Genomic DNA, 21,177 nt, shown 5'->3' on the forward strand with positions numbered 1-21,177 from the left:
CATTGAAACTGTTTATTAGTTTAAAATAATTAATGAACTTATTTAATTTTGATTTTCGTGTAATACGTAACAAAGAAGTTTTTAGTAAAACATTACTATATGATATGTGATACGTCGAAAAGTATATGTCAATATTGTAGATTCTTGAAATTGATTATATAAGACTTCGAATTTTGGAAGAAAAAACATTTACGATTTAAAATATGTTATTATAAGGTGACGGAGAAGGGTTGTGGATTTGGAAATGGAGAAACTCATAGTGGCGACGCCAATTTGTCGGCAACGATGACTTTAATCACGTTAGTGTGACACAAATAACATTGGCACGACAAGAGTGATATAAAAGAAGAAGGAAAATGTTATTTGGACAACAAAAGTTTGACACAATTTTGACAACGGCGACGTGGCAGCTGTGCATTGGCTCAGTGAATTGAAAACAAACCAGAAAAAACCCAAAATACCCCTCACCCCGGTTCACTGAGCCAATGCACAGCTGCCACGTCGCCGTTGTCAAAATTGTGTCAAACTTTTGTTGTCCAAATAACATTTTCCAAAGAAGAAACGACCCTCAGAAAAGAAGAAAGTGAGAGCGAAAAGCCTATTGATGTGGTTTAAAACCTATATCAATTATTATACTACCCACTTACAAAGCATCGTTCAATATGGCTATGTTATCATCCAAGTTCAATGATATTTTTTTTTATATTATAACTAAATAATAACAGATATAAAAATTTAATAATTATAAATTAACTTTGGTGTTTCTTTCTTTATCGATTATTACATAATCAATAGAAAATGACGTGGTCGAGAGCTTTTTTTTTTAAGTATCGAACAAAAACATAACATATATATTGATTAAATTTAGGGAACAAATTGAAACAGACGAAGAAATGAAAATTAATAAAAGTGAATTTTTTTACCAAAATGGTGTAGTACAAAATTTACCTTAATGGGCAATTTTTAAAAAAGCTTAATTATCGTAAAATGCATATAACATAATCATTTAATATATTACGATTTTCTTCAATTACAAAAATCTAATTTATATGTGTTCTACCACGATAATCAATTACAAAAATGTCTGTAAGGATTAAAACAATATGATAATCGATTACTTGTAATCCATTATAATTGTGCGTTTAAGAAAAAATATTCTGGTAATCAATTACGTTTATATTGTAGTTGATTACAGTCATGATTATGAAAATTAGAAATCGTTTTATCCTTATACAACTTTCAATTAAAATTAATATCGTTAACACCTTTCGTTATTTCAACTTCAAAGTCGTCCAAAGTCCCATGACTTTTATATTGACCATTTGATTGAACTAAAACCATATGTAAGAGACACGATTTCTTCGTTCCCTCGACGACTTGAGTAGTTTTAGTTGTATAAACTTTTTAAAATTTGACAATTTTTAGTTTTGTAAATTTGTACGATTTCTATAAAATAAAAGTTGAAGTTGTAGGATTTTTATTTACCCTGAAATTTATTTTAAACATACTCGTTTTAGTAATTTGTGTATAAAAGTGCATCATTTTGGTAGAAAAACCAACAAAAATAAATTTCAAAAGAGAAAGTAATTTGCATGAACTGAAACATGCTCGAGCAAACTAAGGTAAACAACAATTTGAATGTGGCTGTGTGAGTAAGAGAAATTAAATTACAAACAGTGAGTGAGATCTAAAGAGAAGCAAGTCCCACTAATTCATTAATGCCAGCAACCACCCACCCTATTTATCCACAGAATTTCTACCACCCCACTTCACACATGCCAGAGATCCACTGCTATCACTTTCTTTCTTTCGTGTTCTTCTTTATCAGTAGAAAAATGATACCTCACATACCCTGCATTCTCTCTGCGGTTCATGTTATACTCCTTTTTTCATCAACCCAATTCAGCATCACCGCAGAAGCAACGAGAGCCCTGGAACAAACCCAACTCCATTTCCAGGTAGCAAACTCCACATGCGAGGGAACACTCTACCCGGACCTCTGCGTCTCAACCCTTACCTCTTTCCCAGATCTCACCTCAAAAACTGTACCACAAATGATATGTTCTGTCGTGAACCACACCATATACGAGGTCACATTGTCCTCCTCCAACTGCAGCGGTCTCCGAAAGAAGCTCCCGAGTCTCAACAAACTCGAACAGCGAGCTCTCGACGACTGCCTCGACCTCTTCGACGAAACCGTGGAGGAGCTCAAAACCACCGTGGCGGATCTCTCCCAAAGCACAATAGGGTCGAAGCGTTACCACGACTCGCAGACTCTCTTAAGCGGTGCCATGACCAACCTCTACACGTGTCTGGATGGCTTTGCGTACAGCAAAGGGCATGTGAGGGAGAAGATTGAAGAGGGGCTGTTGAAGATTTCGCATCTCGTAAGCAACTCGTTGGCCATGCTGAAGAAAGTGCCCGAAAAGAAGAAACAGTCGAAGAACGAGATTTTTCCCGAATATGGAAAGATGAAAGACGGGTTCCCGTCGTGGGTTACCCCTAAAGACCGGAAGTTGCTTCAAGCTCCGGTGAATGAAACGAAGTTCGACCTTGTTGTGGCCCAAGATGGCAGTGGCAACTTCACCACTATAGGTGAAGCAGTGGCTGCAGCTCCAAACTCCAGTGCGACCAGGCAAGTATACTACCACCTTATCCATCACGTTATCACCTCATTCATCGGTACTATGTTTTTCTTTTCTTTGTTTTTTTTTTTGGTAATTGCAACTTGTTAAACAAACTCTTTAATATTTTTATATAGAATCACAAGAAAAATTAAACTAGAAGAAAGATTCACCAAATCTTGTAATGTATGACAGATGATCTGGTAATAGCGATAGGATATTAAATGATGCATTGAATGCATTTTCAGAATAAAAGTAAAAAGCCGTAAAATAAATAGTTTGTGTAATATTAATATTAAACTGGTATGATATAATCGAAAACCATAGCCATTATGTGGCTTTAAATTGTTTGACGTTTTATGAAGTGGTAAATTTTTGAAATGTGTAGATTTGTGATACACATAAAAGCTGGGGCATACTTCGAGAACGTGGAGGTAATAAGGAGGAAGACCAATCTGATGTGGGTCGGAGATGGAATTGGAAAGACTGTTGTGAAGGCAAGCAGGAACGTCGTTGATGGCTGGACTACTTTCCAATCTGCCACTGTCGGTGCGTTTTACTCAAACCTTTCCTAATTTCCTTATACTGCTGTTCCTCATAGAAAGTTGATTGGTATCCATTCTTTAAGGATAACATAAAATAAACATCAAAACAAAAAGTCCAACAACTAATTTGTCTGAATTAATGTTCACTCAATAAAAAGGCAATAATAATAGCAGAAGAAAAAACAGAGACAAAAATATCATTCCTTACATTATTTGAATTATTACTAGTATATAGTAGTAAAGGTAAAACAAACATTCGAATATCACAATCACATTATCACAATAAAGCGGGAAGCACTTAGACCTTTACCTGTATTTTCAGATGCTCTACATAGTAACCTAACCTATGTTCGAATATCACAATCACGGGCTGGTGTCGGTTCTCTGACAAGTATGCTGATAAGAATTACTACTATCGGAACCTGCGCTTTGTCATTTTCTATATCTTTTTCATTTCTGGAAAGCAAATTAGATTTGAACACGAACAACTAGAATTAATTAACTACTTCTTTCAAGCCTACCAATTCAATTCATATATTAAAGCTCGTAACATATCAATTGTTTTTTTTTTTCCTGCGATTAACTAATTAATATCAAGCTTATTTTATTACAAACAAAATTGAAAGGTATATTTAGCGAGGAAAATTTCTTTTGCAACACTAGTAATTGAGTAACAATTATTTTGTTGGCTGTTAATTACATGTAAATTATTATATAAGTAATGTCATTTTTTCTCTTGATAATTGACTTAAGATCTAAGTTCATGAAGAAGAATTAACATGTGAATAATTTGGTATATATATATTTCTTTAAAATTGAAAATTGATGGATTTATAGGATGGACAGCACAAAAAGGAGTTAGAGATATATTGCATAAGAACTTTGTCTTGTATATATTGTAAAACCAAAAATAACGTGTCCTTCATGATAAGGCACCTTGGCCTACATATATTTCTTTTATATTTTATGACAGCTGCCGACAACACTAACTATAAACACTTACCTCAGCTTTTTAAATTATCCTTTCGGAAAACATAATGAATGAAGCTAATTGTTATGTATGGAACTGATGTTTGTGGCGTTCAGCTGTGGTTGGAGACGGATTCATAGCAAAGGGTATAACCTTTGAGAACTCAGCTGGGCCCAGCAAACACCAAGCTGTGGCTCTAAGAAGCGGGGCTGATTTCTCAGCCTTCTACCAGTGCAGCTTTGTTGCCTACCAAGACACGCTCTATGTCCACTCTCTGCGTCAATTCTACCGCGAATGCGACGTTTATGGAACCGTGGACTTCATCTTTGGTAATGCAGCAGCGGTGCTCCAGAACTGCAACTTGTACGCAAGAAAGCCTAATCCAAACCAGAGGAACCTGTTCACCGCACAAGGCAGAGAAGACCCTAACCAAAACACCGGCATTTCCATCATAAACTGCAAGGTTGCAGCAGCTGCTGATTTGATCCCTGTGAAATCTGAGTTCAGGAATTACCTGGGTCGTCCCTGGAAGATGTATTCGAGGACTGTTTTTCTGAATTCATTGATGGAGGATCTGATAGACCCTGCAGGGTGGTTGGAATGGAATGGGACGTTTGCATTGGATACTTTGTATTATGGAGAGTACAACAATAGAGGTCCTGGTGCAAATACAAGTGGCAGAGTTACGTGGCCTGGTTATAGAGTCATCACCAACTCCACTGAGGCAAGCCAGTTCACAGTTGCAAATTTCATTCAAGGCAATGAATGGCTGAACTCTTATGGCATTCCATTCTTCTCTGGCTTGACTTGAATAAGTGCATGCTCTTATTCCATGAAGTATCACTTTTTTGGTCTTTGCTATTTCTGGTGCCACTTAGCAATCAAGTAAAAAGAAATAAATGTTCTCATTGGAGACCTCACCACTAGGAAGGTTAGGGACATACTTCAAGATGTGGAGGACCTAAGAGCAAAGAAGCTCTTGAATAAGTTTTATCTATATTATTTGAATACTTTGAATACAAACCTATGCTTCAATGAGAAAATATCAAAGTGCAGAATTGTATGGTCTAAGTAGAAGAGAACTAATTCTCACTTTGTCGTAATTTTTAAGTAATTAAGTTGTTTAAATAATGATTAAATCCTTTATAAAAATGGTAAACCGAATTATATGTTGGATTAATCAATTAATGGGTTTTAATTTAGTTTTATTTCAAGTTGTAATTAAAGTTCAATTTACAACTTTTGAAAAACCAAAATAATACATAATTAAATATTTTTTGAATGATTTTTAGTTGCCATTATAATCAATAATTAAGTAATGAGATCATGGTTATCAAACTCTAAGGAGTTACCGCGTAAACTCTTACGTTTCTAGACATGGCTTCCGAGTTAATTCGGAAGTAAACTCGTTTTCTACGTAAACTCGATAGAATCGACTGTAAAATCAGTGGGATCATATAAAATCGTAAGTTTGGAGCGATTATGGGAACTTGAAAGTTATATATTTAATGAAATATATCAAAATTAATAGCAATAATAATATTTATTTTATGAATAATATAACTATAAATTTTATTTATTTAAAGTTATATAATTTTGTAGACTAATTTGAAGTAAGATATTATTTATATAAAAAATTTTCATCTAAAATAAACTCTTACGAGTTTACGAGTCGAGTTTACTCAACTCTCACTAATTTACGTAAAGTCTCGAATTTGATAACCTTGAATAAGATCATTATTAGTTTACTGCTGAATTTGTTTACATTATATTATCATAGATTATATACTTTCTTATATTAATTCTTAAAATGACTATATATCAAAATTTGAGATACAGTAATACGAAGAAATAATATAAAAATTGAATAAGAGTAGGATTAATTAGTTATGTGTTTATATTATTTACAATTTTGTCATAAAATTGAATAAGAAATTTTTGTCAGAAAAAACTATATCGATAAGATTTGTAATTTTTGTAAGAGAAAATTGTATGCTCAATAATTTTTACTAAATTTATGTTGTGCTTTTATTTTTGTGCTTAAGGGTGAGTTGTTAACAGTAATGATGTAGAAGTTATCAACTATGGGTGATGAGAGCTGGTGATGGAAAAAGATTGTCGCTCACAAGTGTTTCATTATTAGAGGGTTTTATTTGTAATTTTTGTCAAAGCAATTAAACAAAATAGTTTGCAATTTTGGTAAAAGAATTGCACGTGAAAGTTTTCAATTTTTGTCAAGAAAAATTATATAAAAACTTTTACTTTTTATAAAAAATTGTATAAAAGTTTGTAATTTTTGTTAAAAAAGTTACATATTAAATAATAATAATTTTTTATTGAGTATTCATGACGAAGATATTAAAGTACCGATCTATAAATATGTTTATTTTTGTTTCTCCTATTTTTATAAGTGCATTCCGACTAGAAAAGAAGTATTTTTTTTTACGTAATTTATGGATGGGATATATGAGAATCACTCCATATAATTATGTGTGCATGGTGGAACAAATTTAGGAAAGAGTTGATATTTTTTGGTTACAGTAGAGAGAAATTTCTAATGACTACCAAATTAGTCAATACAATTAAATATGAGCAACCTCGGAACTAAACTCAAAATCAAGTATCTGTAGATTAGATGAGAACAACAAGGTGGTTGTTTTGTTTAGTGAATAGTGAAAATTTATAAATAAATAAATAACCAAATAGGTTGGTTATGCGACATTTTTTAATTATTTATTTTCCTTGAATTTAAAGTTTCAACGGAATTATTAAATGTTTTAATTTAATTTTAAATTACATGCTCCCAATAAATATTTAATATCTATAGATACAATATTGTAGAATAATCAAGTTGATCTGATTAAAACATTTCACGTAACAAAGGTCGAGAACCGAAGTGAAGAAAAAGAAATAATTGGGTTAAAAGCCTCTATCAGCCCACACTTTAAAGTCCAAATTGACATTAGGAGGCAAATGAATAGAATAAGGTTGTTTCTTCATGCATCCCATCAAATTTCTTTCAACACCTCTTCCAGAATTTTTGATCCAGAATGAAGAAATGACCATAGAATAAGTGGTTCATTTAATATTGTCTAGACATCACGGGATACAAATGGTGCAGAGTTATTAGCAATTGGTACGTATAATCACATACCCTTTGCTTGAAGCACGCGGAATGCCACGAAATTGTGTTAGTTTCACATATGGTATTCATGAAATATTTATGTGTTGTGATAGATCTCTCTTTTGTGGTTATGGAAACCCTGAGTACTGTTGAAGATATAATTTAGATTTAAATTATTGTTGCACTTAATTAGGAATAAGTTTTAAATATTTAAAGTTGTTTTCTGTTTTAAGTTGTTTTCTGTTTTTATATTATTTCCTATTTTAAATATAAGCATTTAATATTGCTTATAAAATATGGACATCTGAGAAGAAAAAATGAATGAAAGGATTGTATTTTATTTCCAGTGAATTGTTTAACATGGTATCAGATGTTTTCTAATTCCGGGAATATTTATCTTCATCTCCGCACGGTTTCCAATCCCTAAATTTCTCATTTCACCATGGCCAACCCATCTTCCAATATTATCATTCAGCAAGATAATTCTTCTTTTCCCATCACTGTTATTCTTGATGACTCAAACTACCCCCTTTGGTCCCAGTTAATGGACATGCGTATTGGTGCTCGAAACAAATCGGGGTATCTCACTGGGGCAACTGCGAAACCCTCCATTGATGACCCAACCTATGATAACTGGATTACTGAGAATAAACGGGTGAAAAGTTGGCTTATTGATTCCATGAGTCCCCCGTTGATGCAGCGGTTTATCCGCCTTGAATCTGCCCATCAAATTTGGGATGCAGCTCTCCGCACATTCTACGATGGATCCGATGAAACTTGCCTCTTCGAACTGAACCAACGATCTTTCTCCACCAAACAACATGGTCGTCCCCTCTCTACTTATTATAACGAACTACTCTCCATATTTCAAGAAATTGATCATCGTATGTCTTCTTCTGAAACCACCGTGAATGGCGTAGTCCAGATGCATTCTTCCATGGCTCGTCTACGTGTCCACATCTTTCTTAGCGGCTTGGATTCTGATTTTGACCAAGTTCGTGGAGAGATTCTTCGTAAAGACCCAAAATTGGATCTTGAGAGCACATATGCCTATGTCCGTCGTGAACATCAACAACGTATCACTATGGGTCGTCCTGCTCCTACCTCGGATTCCTCCGCTCTACTATCTCAAGTTCCTCATTCTTCTGCTGCCAATTATCCTCCTAAACACCGCAAGGATAGTTCCTCTGCGAAACCCTTGTTATGTTCTCATTGTGGTGATTCTGGTCACTCCAAGAATCGTTGCTACGAAATCATCGGCTATCCAACATGGTGGGACTTCACCAAACGTCCTCGCAGAAAAATCTCCTCCAAAGCCCTCAATTCTTCTTCTGATGGTGACTCATCTCCCTCTCCTCAAGCTAATGTTGTGTATGAAGGTATTCTAGGTAAAACTCTTGCTTTCTCTACTCACTCTAGGAATTCTACTTGGATAATTGATACTGGCGCATCAGATCATATGATTCATGATGCTTCTATGTTACAACATTGTTTCCCATGCAGTAAGTCCACCATAACCACTGCTAATGGTGGTTCTGCCTCCATTACTGGTCAGGGTACCATTACTCTATCAAAAACTCTCACTCTTCATTCAGTTCTTGTCGTTCCTTCTCTTGATTTCAATCTTTTATCTGTTAGTCAACTTACATCACAACTTAACTGCAGTGTGATTTTTTGGCCCACATTTTGTGTTTTTCAGGACGTCCAGACCAAGGTGATTCTTGGCTATGGTGTTAGACGTGGTAATCTTTACTTCTTAGATGTCTCTGAGGGTGGTACTGACTTGCATTGCAGAGCATCTGCTACTAACACTCCAGATTCTTCTCATTCTGCTACTTGGCTTTGGCATAAAAGACTCGGACACCTTTCCTTTGGTTATCTTCAAAAATTGTTTCCCCATTTATTTTCAAATTGTCATTCCTCTAAATTTCAATGTTCTACTTGTGAAATGGCTAAAAGCCATCGCATTCCCTTTTACCCCAGTATGAATAAAAGTTGTATTCCCTTTCAAGTCATTCATTCTGACATTTGGGGCCCGGCTAAAGTCCCTTCGTTTTCTCATTCTTATTATTATGTCTCCTTTATTGATGAGTGTACTAGAATGATGTGGGTTTTTTTGCTTAAACATAAAAATGACGTCTTCCATGTTTTTCAAAAATTTCACCGTATGGTTCAAACACAATTTAATACTTCCATACAAATTTTTCAATCTGATAATGGCCTCGAATATAAGAATGGATCCTTTTCTGAATTCTTCACCTCTAATGGAATCAAACATCAAACTTCTTGTACATATACACCTCAACAAAATGGACTTGCTGAGAGAAAAAACAGACAATTGTTGGAGGTTGTACGGGCTTCATTATTTGGCATGAATGTCCCTTCCCATTATTGGGGTGAGGCTGTCCTCTCTGCGGCCTATCTTATAAATCGAACTCCTTCTAGTGTTTTAGGTTTTCTCACCCCTCAAAAAAAGCTTGAAACTTTCTTTTCTATTCCACATGTCATGAATCTTGAACCTCGAGTTTTTGGTTGCACTGCCTATGTTCATGTTCCAAAAAAATTACGTGGTAAACTTGATCCTTGTGCTAAAAAATGTATCTTTGTCGGCTATTCTGACGTCCAAAAAGGATATCGTTGCTTTGACCCTCAAACTCACAAAATGCATGTAACACTTGAAGTATCCTTTAGGGAGTCTGAACCTTTCTATTCAGGGGGAGTCACCTCTTCTTCTTCTCAGGGGGAGATTCGTCATATTGGAGAAGAAGAATTATGCTTACCTTTACCTGTGACTCCTACTCCAACATCTTCTCTTATTATGGAGAGTCCACCAAATCAAAATCCTTCTCCTGAAGTCTCCACCGGTCTTCCAGGTACAGATCTTCTCAATGCAAGTCATTCTTCACAAAATGAGGCACCAAGTCTACCTTACATACCAGAATCACCTGATGTGGACAGTTCTGAAACACATCCCGAACCTACTATTGAGGTAACTTCTGTCCCTATTGAAAACTCTTTCATCCCAACTTCTTCTAACACTCACAATACACAAACCAGAAGATCAGAACGACAAAATAAAGGTATACCAAAATCAGTTTATGAACCAGATCCGAGAGTGAAAGTAAAATACCCTATTAGCAATTATGTATCATCTCATAGATTATCTGAATCATATGCTCTAACGGTTGATCAATTATCCACTGTATCTATTCCTAACAGTGTGCAGGAAGCATTAGAAGATCCTAGATGGAAGCAAGCAATGAACATCGAGATGGAAGCACTTCAGAAAAATGAAACTTGGAAACTAACTTCTTTACCAAGTGGAAAAAAGACAATTGGGTGCAAATGGGTATACACTGTGAAGTTAAAAGCAGATGGAAGTATTGATAAATACAAGGCAAGACTCGTGGCAAAGGGATACACACAAAAATATGGGGTAGACTATCAAGATACGTTTGCTCCAGTGGCTAAACTCAACACAATCCGAATTCTAATTTCCATAGCAGCTAATAGAGATTGGCCCCTGAAACAATTTGATGTAAAGAATGCCTTCTTGAATGGTGATTTAGAAGAGGAGGTCTACATGGAGGTTCCACCGGGAGTACAACTACCCCCTTCAAAAGAAAGTGTAGTCTGCAAATTAAAAAAGGCTTTATATGGCCTTAAACAATCACCCAGGGCATGGTTTGGAAGACTCACGTTAGCAATGAAGAAGTTTGGGTATAAACAAAGTAATTCAGACCATACCTTGTTTATAAAGCATAACAAAGGAAAAGTGGCCATACTTATTGTCTATGTAGATGATATGGTGTTAACAGGAGATGATGTGGAAGAAATGAAATTACTTGAGAAGAAATTGGCTGCTGAATTTGAAATGAAGGATCTTGGACAACTAAAATACTTTCTTGGCATAGAAATTGCAAGATCCGAAAAAGGTATTTTTCTATCTCAAAGAAAATATATTCTAGACCTTCTATCTGAGACTGGAATGTTGGCTTGCAAGCCAGCCGATACTCCAATTGAAGTGAATCATTCTCTTGCTGTATATTCAGACCAGATTGAGACGGATAAGCATAGATACCAGAGGTTAGTAGGAAAGTTAATTTATTTGTCTCACACTAGACCTGACATTGCGTATTCTGTGAGCATTGTATGTAGGTTCATGCATTCTCCTAGTGAAGAACATATGACAGCAGTATATCGTATCCTTAGATACCTCAAAGGTTCACCAGGGAAAGGTTTATTATTTTCAAAAAATGATAGAGCCTGCATAGAAGGATACACAGATTCAGATTGGGCTGGAGATAAAACTACAAGGCAATCAACTTCAGGGTATTTTACCTTTGTAGAAGGCAACTTAGTCACATGGAGAAGCAAGAAGCAAAAGGTAGTTGCAAGGTCTAGTGCTGAAGCTGAATTTAGAGGTATGGCATATGGCATTTGTGAATTACTATGGATTAGAAGCGTACTAGCTGATTTGGGAATCAAGTATGAAACACCGATGAATCTTTTCTGTGACAACAAGGCTGCGGTAGAGATTGCACATAACCCGGTTCAACATGATAGAACCAAACATGTTGAAGTGGATAGACATTTTATTAAGGAAAAGCTAGATAATCAAGTAATTCAAACTCCACATGTTCGGTCTGAAGATCAACTTGCTGATATATTAACAAAGGCTGTTTCAGGAAAGGTGTTTGAAGAAGTCATTAACAAGTTAGGCATGATTGATATTCATGCACCAACTTGAGGGGGAGTGTTGAAGATATAATTTAGATTTAAATTATTGTTGCACTTAATTAGGAATAAGTTTTAAATATTTAAAGTTGTTTTCTGTTTTAAGTTGTTTTCTGTTTTTATATTATTTCCTATTTTAAATATAAGCATTTAATATTGCTTATAAAATATGGACATCTGAGAAGAAAAAATGAATGAAAGGATTGTATTTTATTTCCAGTGAATTGTTTAACAAGTACCTTTTGAATCAATTACATGCTAATAATTTTTTATAACAATTCTTTTTTATATTAAATTATGTGTCATTTTATTGATATATTTAAATTTATTTTTAAAAAAAATATTCAAAATACATCAATCATAAACCAACTCGACGTTATAAAAAATTATTAAAAAGAATTGTTAAAAAAATTTCCTTTCTTTTGTGTCTTCTTCGTTTTCCTGTCTTCATTAGTTTGGTGACATACGCTTAAAGGAATTTTTGTAGGGATGAAAAAACAAAAAAAAACCATTGTTCTGAATATGAGATTGGTTCATTCTTTCCGTAACATAAGAAACTGTTTGTTCCCAACATTGATCACTCTCACCTCGTGGTCTACATAATTACATACATCACTATTTAGAAGGCATTTAAAATGTTATTCATCACAAGACGGAGCCACCTTCTAGAGTGTTTGCTTTTCTGTCATGTCGATTTTTCTATGCTCTTTTTTCTGCCTTAATTGTTATGTATTTTTATCTTAAATTAAATTTATCTTATGTTGAGTTGAGTTGACATGTACACCAAACACTTCAAATATTAATCAAAATCCTATTACATAGGAGATATCATTCTTTTTTTTTTTTTTAATATATCTGAGACAAATTTGTTCGGATAACAAATCAGAAAAATATTATTAATCATGGGTTAAGTTATGTGAATTCATAATTACTTAAAAAACAACGCTATAAGAACATCACACAACTTCTTTTGAAAAAGTGAAGTCTGTAGAAGTAATGATAACTTCACTTTTTCATACATTTATATCATACTCACAATTTTGTTTTTAGAATTATCACGAATCCATACAACTTAGTCTATGATCAATCATATTTTTTTAACTTGTCCATTTGTAATATTTGGAGAAATTGTTCCATGTAAAAAGAAACTCATTTTTTAGACAGTAATAGCGGCAGGAGTTGCATAACTTGTAGCAGTTCGTGCATGCATGACTGAAATTGTATCAACGATACAAAACATATAAGGCAGAATGAGGATGGTAACAATTGGAATTATATGTGTGAGGGATCATACTTATCCCTATATATAAGTTCCATATCTGTTATGTATGGGCCTTTGTGAAAATGGTTTTTGGAGAACTTCAAGTGATACTTCTTCTCCATGCTCTGTTCATCACCTTTCTCCGACAGTTTTTCTTGTTCGAGCACCGTGTCCTTGTTTTTATTGCATTTCTTCACTCAAAAAAATACAAATTTAAATAAAAGTTAATACCTTTGTTTTACTGCTGAAGAACAATGGACTACAAAAACAAGAATTAAGTTGTGAATCAAATATAAAATAAACTCCACAATTTGATTCATTTTATTTTCTAAAAACATAATCTTTTTTATTTTTAAAAACTCTGTTAAAAATGAATAACCATTTTAAATATTTTGTTTATTTATAAAACGTAAAAGATTAAAATAGTATTATAAAGAACATGAGTACCTTTTGACAAAATAACGTCCTGGCATAATGGAAAGGTTAGTTTCTGTAGGTCTGCATGGACAGGAATCAAGTGGTCAAGAGATGGAACCAAACAATGTCAGTATGTTTTAGCACCATTGATGTGTATGTATGACTTGATTCTCTGATTATCACTACAAAAGTAATCTGTAGTAAATAATGTCTATGACAATCTATACCCAGGAAGAGGGATCTTTAAGATAATGGGATACTGTTTATACAAAAAGCATGTGTATTCATTGATGTGAAGACATTAGTTTTTCATGGAAAAGAATATCTACAAGTAGCTAGCCCAGCTAATAATTTGCATCAGAAACCTGCTGATCAGTGATGTTTCCTATTTGTTCAATAACACCAAACAGCAGTTTATGCCTACAATTTGACAGAGATTCATACTTTACTTACAAGTTCTAAAGAAAAATAGGCACTAGTTCAGGAGAAAATTGAAGATATATGATTATTTTTTATGAAATAACCATTGCCTGATGAATGTTCCCACTAGTTTCTATTTTCATTTAACATCAGTTTCCTAAAATAGGCCTTTGATAACTCTTTTGATAATAAACTTGTATTGTGGGTTTGCTGTAGTGGTGGTGCTAGTTAGCTACCTTAGGTTTTCAGTTTAGGATGTGGACCTAATTATTGTTGTATTGTAACCAAGCAAACAAGGACGTTGCTGAGGAAGCTTTTGGCTTTTATAAATAGATACAAGAGGAGCAAGAGATACTTGCAGTTTGTTGTTGGTTGGGTTGGCTCTGCTCATTTTACTTTGGGCAGTTCAATATGACTTTTTCTCTCTTTTCTTGTCTCCTTTTCCTTCTTTCTGTCTTTTCCACCCTTTCTCACTCCCTCACTCCCCATTCCCACCACCACCCTCACTCTGCCACACACAACTACAGAGATGCTCTCACAAAATCCATCCTTTTTTTCGAGGGTCAGAGGTCAGGGAAGCTCCCTTCTAACCAGAGGGTGTCTTGGAGGAGGGACTCTGCTCTATCTGATGGCTCCGCCATGAATGTATCATACTATCAACACCAGAGTTTTACCCTTTATCTCAGTTCCATTTTTTTTTTGTTCTTTCGCTTGTGCATTTTTCTTATTTCGGGTTAAATGTGCAATGCAGGTTGATTTGGTTGGAGGGTACTACGATGCTGGGGATAATGTCAAGTTTGGTTTTCCCATGGCCTTCACCACCACCATGCTTTCTTGGAGTGTTATTGAGTTTGGTGGGGTGATGAAAGGTGAGTTGCAGAATGCCAGAGAGGCCATTCGTTGGGGCACGGATTATCTTCTTAAAGCTACTGCACATCCAGACACCATTTATGTCCAGGTTAGTCTTCTCTTCTCTTCTCTTCATAATGGTTGCTTTTATTTGTCAACTTTTGTCATGTTGCGCCAAAATGCTTATGACTACGGAGAAAGCAAGGGAAGTACGGTTATTGGGTGTGGTTTTTTTGCAGGTGGGAGATGCTGAGAAGGACCACGCTTGTTGGGAGAGACCTGAGGACATGGACACCCCAAGAAGTGTTTTTAAAGTAGATAAAAACAACCCTGGTTCGGATGTGGCTGCAGAAACTGCTGCGGCTCTTGCAGCCGCTTCTCTGGCTTTCAAGAAAACTGACCCAGCCTATTCCAAAACTTTGGTTAGGAGGGCTATTCGTGTATGTGATTCATTTGCACGAAAACCACACTTTGATTGCAACGTAGTTCTCTAAAGTAATACTGAAAATGTGATGTTGTGCTTGTTTATGAATATAGGTTTTCCAGTTTGCTGACAAATACAGGGGATCCTACAGCAATGGCTTGAAGTCCGTTGTGTGCCCCTTTTATTGCTCCTACTCTGGTTATCAGGTAAACAAATTTCTATTGCATTTCTGTGTAAAGTAAGAACAGTTCCTGAATGATGCCTTGGAAATACGTTAGGATGAGCTGTTGTGGGGAGCTACTTGGCTTCACAAGGCTACCAAGAACCCAATGTACCTAAACTACATTAAAGCGAATGGACAGACCCTTGGGGCTGCAGATTCTGACAATACCTTTGGATGGGATAACAAGCATGTTGGAGCAAGGATACTGCTTTCCAAGGTCCAAAATCAAAATCAATCCCTCTTCTTTTGAAAGGGTGGTAACAACAATAATGGTTTCCAACTCATGTTTGTGTTCTTGGTTTTAGGAATTTCTTGTTCGAAAGGTGCAATCCCTGCATGACTATAAGGGGCATGCAGACAATTTTATCTGTTCTGTTATCCCCGGTTCCTCCTCTTCTCGATTCACCCCAGGTAAGGTTCTTTTCTTTTCCTTTTTCCTTTTTCTTTTCTTTTTCTTACTCAACTATCGTATGACCATTGTTAACACAGGTGGACTTCTGTTCAAGATGGGTGATAGCAATATGCAGTATGTGACTTCCACCTCCTTTATACTCTTAGCTTATGCTAAGTATTTAACCAAAGCCCATGTGGTTGTGAACTGCGGTGGAACCACAGTGACTCCAAAGAGACTGCGTGCCATAGCCAAAAAACAGGTACAGAGAATAGACCCATCAGAATATTGATTATTGTTCTATGAAAATATCGATCTTCATTTATTATTTTTTATTTCAAGGTGGATTACCTGTTAGGAGAGAACCCCTTGAAGATGTCATACATGGTGGGGTATGGGCCACGGTTTCCGCGAAGGATACACCACAGGGGCTCATCGCTGCCGTCCATTGGTGTTCACCCTGGCAAGATCCAATGCTCGGCAGGGTTCAGTGTGATGAATTCAGAATCACCCAATCCCAACACTCTAGTGGGTGCCGTTGTTGGAGGACCAGATCTGAATGATCGGTTCCCTGATGAACGGTCAGATTACGAGCAATCAGAACCTGCTACTTATATCAACGCACCTCTTGTGGGATCACTTGCTTATCTCGCACACTCTTCTGGCCAACTCTAGGGAACAGTGTCTGCAACTTGTGTTTGCACCTTTTGTTTTAATTAAATATTAGTGTGACCAGTTTAAGTGTTAAATCCACTTTGTTAAGTGTTGATTTTAATGGAAGAAGGTTTATGTTTATATATATACTTTGTGAAGATTTAATAACTGAAAAAAGTATAAAGTAATTTGGGGTTGGGAATGTGTGAGAGAATGTATAATAACGATGATTAATCCTTGAAAGTTGGAAGTAATGAATTGTTAATAAAGAGTGAAAGAGTGTCAGAGGATATAAATAAAATATAATAAGGAATGGGAAATGCTCGAGTAATGCACGTTATACAAAAAATTAGTGAGTAATAATTTTGATTTGAATATTCTACTGGCTTGCACATAACGAGCTTTGACCGTTGAAAGCCATATAGAGAAATGTGGATGAAAGGGTCTGAAAAAGCTTGTAAAGATGGACATGTGAAGTGTAAGAAGTAAAAAGTAATGAGTGGTGGGAAGTGAGAGAGGATCATACATAAGATTGAAACACGTTCCTCCACTCCGACTTACATAAATGTTCAAACAGATACATTATTTCTTCCTATGTAAATTATAAGAAGGATAATAATATTTTTAAAAACATTTTTTTTACAACATTTTAATATTATTTATTTATTATTATTATATAAAATTACTTCATAATCAATAATAATAATTATAAATATCAAGATGGATTAATCACATGTAAATTATGTTAAAATATTATATAAAAAATGTTGTCAAAATATCATTATCTTTTGTAAGGATGTTATTGGTCATGGGCTTGTATGTTTCTTTGTTTACCTTTGTTTAATTTATTGGTTGTTTCTTTTCCCTATAATTCGATGAAGTCGTGTGTTTCAAAATAAAGTACTTTTTTTATTAGAAGAACAAGTTGTTTATATAAAAGTTCCTACTTACATTTAGATTTTAAAAATCTATATAATTACAGATATTGAAGATAAGAAGCATGCTAAGCATATGCGTGGTTTTAGTATAACATGTAGGAGACGTGCATTTAATAAGTCAAAACATATATCTTCTGGTGAAGTGAGAAACATCACCTTTCTCCTTTCCGGCTTCCAACAAAATCTCATCTTTCTTTCTTTAAATTCAATATTTGTGGTTGATGTATCTCTTCCAATTCCATTACTCTCATTGCTTAAAATATGTTCTTAAGAGTTCGAGACATCATGTCAAGACTTTTCAAAGTTCTTCAAACAAAAATATATTTCTTTAAGATCGGAAGATGCATATGCACAAACACTCCGAGAAATTAGTTGAATATGTCATATAACAATTAATGCTATAATAATTAACTTAAGTTATTTATTTCGATAATTATACTATTTATAGAGTAATTATGATTCTTACCTATATGGATTTAGTGGGCGTAATTAGTCATTCATTTATCTTATGAACCAATTGTTTAATTTAGATTCTACTAAATTAAGAAGTAATATGTTATTAGCTTTGTTAGTCCAAAAGTTAGTCGGATAGACCGGCTTATGGCTAGATAGTGATGGTCATACAAGCTGACTGTGATCAAATAAAAATAATTAAATAGATTGACTTATGACCAGGTAGAAGTAGCTAGACAGTCGACTTGTGGTCGGGTAGATCACTATTAGCTTCAATAAGCAGAATATAGTAATGGTAGGAGGCACACACTCTTTGGTAAGCAACACCTAGTTATAAACAAGCGACACACAATCCTGGTTAGACATAATCCTTAGCAGGTGATACATGACACTCAACGAACAACACATAACTTTTGATAGGTAGTTCTCGACCATTGACATGCGACATATGACCCTTAGTAAACAATGTTTAACTTTCAGTAAGTAGCTTCTGACTCTCAACATACAACATATGACTTTTAGTAGACAACGCTTAACCTTTAAGAGATAACATTAGACTATCATACGACATATGACAAACAATATTTAACCTTGGATAGAGTCCTTGACATTTTATACACTAAACTATCCTAAGAAGACATCAATATTGATAAAATAAAAAATATCCAATCATATACCATACACACACACACACACACACATATATATATATATATATATATATATATATATATATATATATATATATATATATATATATATATATATATATATATTCAATTATTAAAAATAAAATTATAATGTATGAAAATTTCCGAACTCGAGACTAAAAAAAACTTTTTCATATGCTTAATTAAAAAAATTAGTCTAGAAACTTGCAAAATTACAAACTATTTAGAGCTTTTATTCTTTAGAAAATAATTTTATATAAAATTTACTTTAAAAATTAATTCAAATTTACATTAATTTTGTTGTACTGTTTATGTTTAAAACTTACATAAAAATTTAACTAAAAGTTTTCTTTTTCTTTAGAAGATAATTTGCACACACGCACACTCTAATTTTAACTTTTATTTTTCTTCTTTTTCTCTATTTTAAAAGTACTTATACTGAAGTTGTTAAAACAATTCTAACTTTATTGCATGAAAGTATTTTTAACTGTCTTTTTTTTTAACGAGTTATCTTAAAAGTTTTCTCTCCAGTCAAATTATTTTTTAAAAAAATATCTCCTATATCTTTCTATCTACAGTTTTTAGTATATTTAATTATAACTTTTTTAAGATTTTAACTTCAAAATATCAAACAGAATGCCTTATGAAAACAAAATTATAATTATAAAAATAAATATAAATAATTGTTATAGTAAAAAATATTTTTTATTTATTTTATAGATATTTTTTATTGTAAATAGTTATTTTAATTTTAAAAAATTATTAAGTTAAAAAAAATGATCAAATAAAAAACAGTTAAATTTTTAAAAAATGATGAAAATTAATAAGATATTCATTTAAACTTTAAAAAACATTACTTACTAAAGGTAAAATAAAAAAATGACATGTGTACACTTAATTCCCTGTTATCACTACAAAAAAGTCTAATTTTATCGGGGTTTTATTTTACGTTACCGGTGGTTTTAATCCCGTCTAAATATATTACCCGTGGTTTCGAAAACCCATAGGAAAAGCATAATTACCGACGATTTTCTAAAAAACCGTTACTATTTTTGGGGTTTTCAAAACCGTTGGTATTTGCAGGGTTTTCACAAAACTACCGGTAATTACTAGGGACTTTCACAAAACCACCAATAATTATCAGGGGTTTCCAAAACTGCCGGTACTTACAGAGATTTTTGCAAAACCACCGACACTTGCAGAGTTTTTTCAATACCGGGAATGAAATTATTTTTTTATATTCCAAATATTATCTGATTTTCATAAAAAAAATTGTTTTAATAATAAAAGACACAATTAAATAATTTGAAAATAAAATTAAATATTATTGTATAAAATATATCTAAACATTGTTAAATACAATTAATTATTGAACATAAAGTAACATTATTCAACCATACAAATTAAAAAAAAAATTCAAGAATAATTGCTAAAATTGTTCAATCTTTTAGGTTGGCCAATAGCTCCTAATTATTAGATATTAAACATTACTTCAAGAGTCCAAAACAAATGCACAAGTTTTCCAAACATTCCATTTTCTTTGCTTACAACTCTTTCGCTTTCCTGAAAAATAACACAATTGATAGTCTTCAACATTTAAACAATAAAATGCAAGAAAACAATATTTAATTGAAGTTCTATTCCAATTCCAAAACAAACTATTACTTCATAATAAGATAGTATGACAAAAAAATAGCATAAACTTATTACTGTTTCAAACCTCTAATGCATTCACTTCCAATATTGGCTAGTTTTATGAACCAGATTACCCTTGTTATTCAATTTTAATTTTAAAAATAATAATTTTAATACATTACGTCAATATTATTGTATTTTTTTCTTTCAATTCAAACAATTTAAAGGATATATGATACCTAGTATAATAACTAGCCATCCACCTTTGACAATCTGAATCACAGAATATTATCTGAATGTATGCTAGCTGGAGATAAAGGGTGGGTTTCAGAGCTATAATTTAACTTTGCTTTTTAAGGTGCTTCTTACACTGAGATTATATGACCATTAAATTAAATAATTTTATAACCCAACCATTTAATTTCAATTCTCACCAATTCATCAATTATAATCCCTTTTAACAAACGTATGCAATTTACACGATCAAATACATTCCCAGCCACCATGCTTGAGCTAAATTACAACATCCACAGTCTATTATTCAGCAACATAAAACAGGGTTATACGGGTGGAGCGGCACGCATTGAAGTAGTGAGTGGTGTCGTGGTAGACAAATGTCATACGGGATTTGTTTGGTACATCTTGTCTTTCATGAGTGTCCAATTAAAAGATTATCTAACCATATACCTCAATATTAAAAAAAATATATGATAAAACGTGAAATATTTAATGTTGAAATAGTCATACAATTCAGTAACAAAACATGTATTAAAAGAAGTTATGTTTCTTAAGAGTAAACGTAAATCCCTAAAGAAGTTATCGTTATAAAAAATGTTACAAG

General features: G+C 33.5%; 2 protein-coding genes across 2 annotated transcripts; both read left to right on the top strand.

Moving 5' to 3' along the window:
- The first annotated feature begins 1,657 nt into the window (after positions 1–1,657).
- LOC148198129 (pectinesterase-like) lies at positions 1,658–5,291 on the top strand. The gene is made up of 3 exons (XM_088092143.1): positions 1,658–2,635; positions 3,013–3,173; positions 4,256–5,291. The coding sequence occupies exons 1-3, from the start codon at positions 1,719–1,721 to the stop codon at positions 4,948–4,950; spliced, it is 1,773 nt and encodes a 590-aa protein (XP_087948269.1). The 5' UTR covers positions 1,658–1,718; the 3' UTR covers positions 4,951–5,291.
- A 9,149-nt stretch (positions 5,292–14,440) lies between these two features.
- LOC124842311 (endoglucanase 17-like) lies at positions 14,441–16,784 on the top strand. The gene is made up of 8 exons (XM_088116069.1): positions 14,441–14,743; positions 14,850–15,056; positions 15,187–15,387; positions 15,485–15,577; positions 15,650–15,811; positions 15,900–16,005; positions 16,084–16,247; positions 16,328–16,784. The coding sequence occupies exons 1-8, from the start codon at positions 14,510–14,512 to the stop codon at positions 16,658–16,660; spliced, it is 1,500 nt and encodes a 499-aa protein (XP_087972195.1). The 5' UTR covers positions 14,441–14,509; the 3' UTR covers positions 16,661–16,784.
- The last annotated feature ends 4,393 nt before the right edge of the window (positions 16,785–21,177 follow it).

The sequence above is a fragment of the Vigna umbellata genome, chromosome 5 (genome assembly GCF_029865625.1).
Source record: "Vigna umbellata cultivar VRB3 chromosome 5, Vumbellata_1.0, whole genome shotgun sequence".
Taxonomy (NCBI): Eukaryota; Viridiplantae; Streptophyta; class Magnoliopsida; order Fabales; family Fabaceae; genus Vigna; species Vigna umbellata.

Bases quoted from the DNA above. Each gene is read 5' to 3' on its own strand.
- LOC124842311 (XM_088116069.1), top strand. From the start codon at position 14,510: ATGACTTTTTCTCTCTTTTCTTGTCTCCTTTTCCTTCTTTCTGTCTTT. The intron at 14,744-14,849 runs GTATCATACTAT...TGTGCAATGCAG, and splicing joins CTGATGGCTCCGCCATGAAT to GTTGATTTGGTTGGAGGGTA. The intron at 15,812-15,899 runs GTCCAAAATCAA...TCTTGGTTTTAG, and splicing joins CAAGGATACTGCTTTCCAAG to GAATTTCTTGTTCGAAAGGT.
- LOC148198129 (XM_088092143.1), top strand. From the start codon at position 1,719: ATGCCAGCAACCACCCACCCTATTTATCCACAGAATTTCTACCACCCC. The intron at 2,636-3,012 runs GCAAGTATACTA...TGAAATGTGTAG, and splicing joins CCAAACTCCAGTGCGACCAG to ATTTGTGATACACATAAAAG. The intron at 3,174-4,255 runs GTGCGTTTTACT...TGTGGCGTTCAG, and splicing joins TTTCCAATCTGCCACTGTCG to CTGTGGTTGGAGACGGATTC.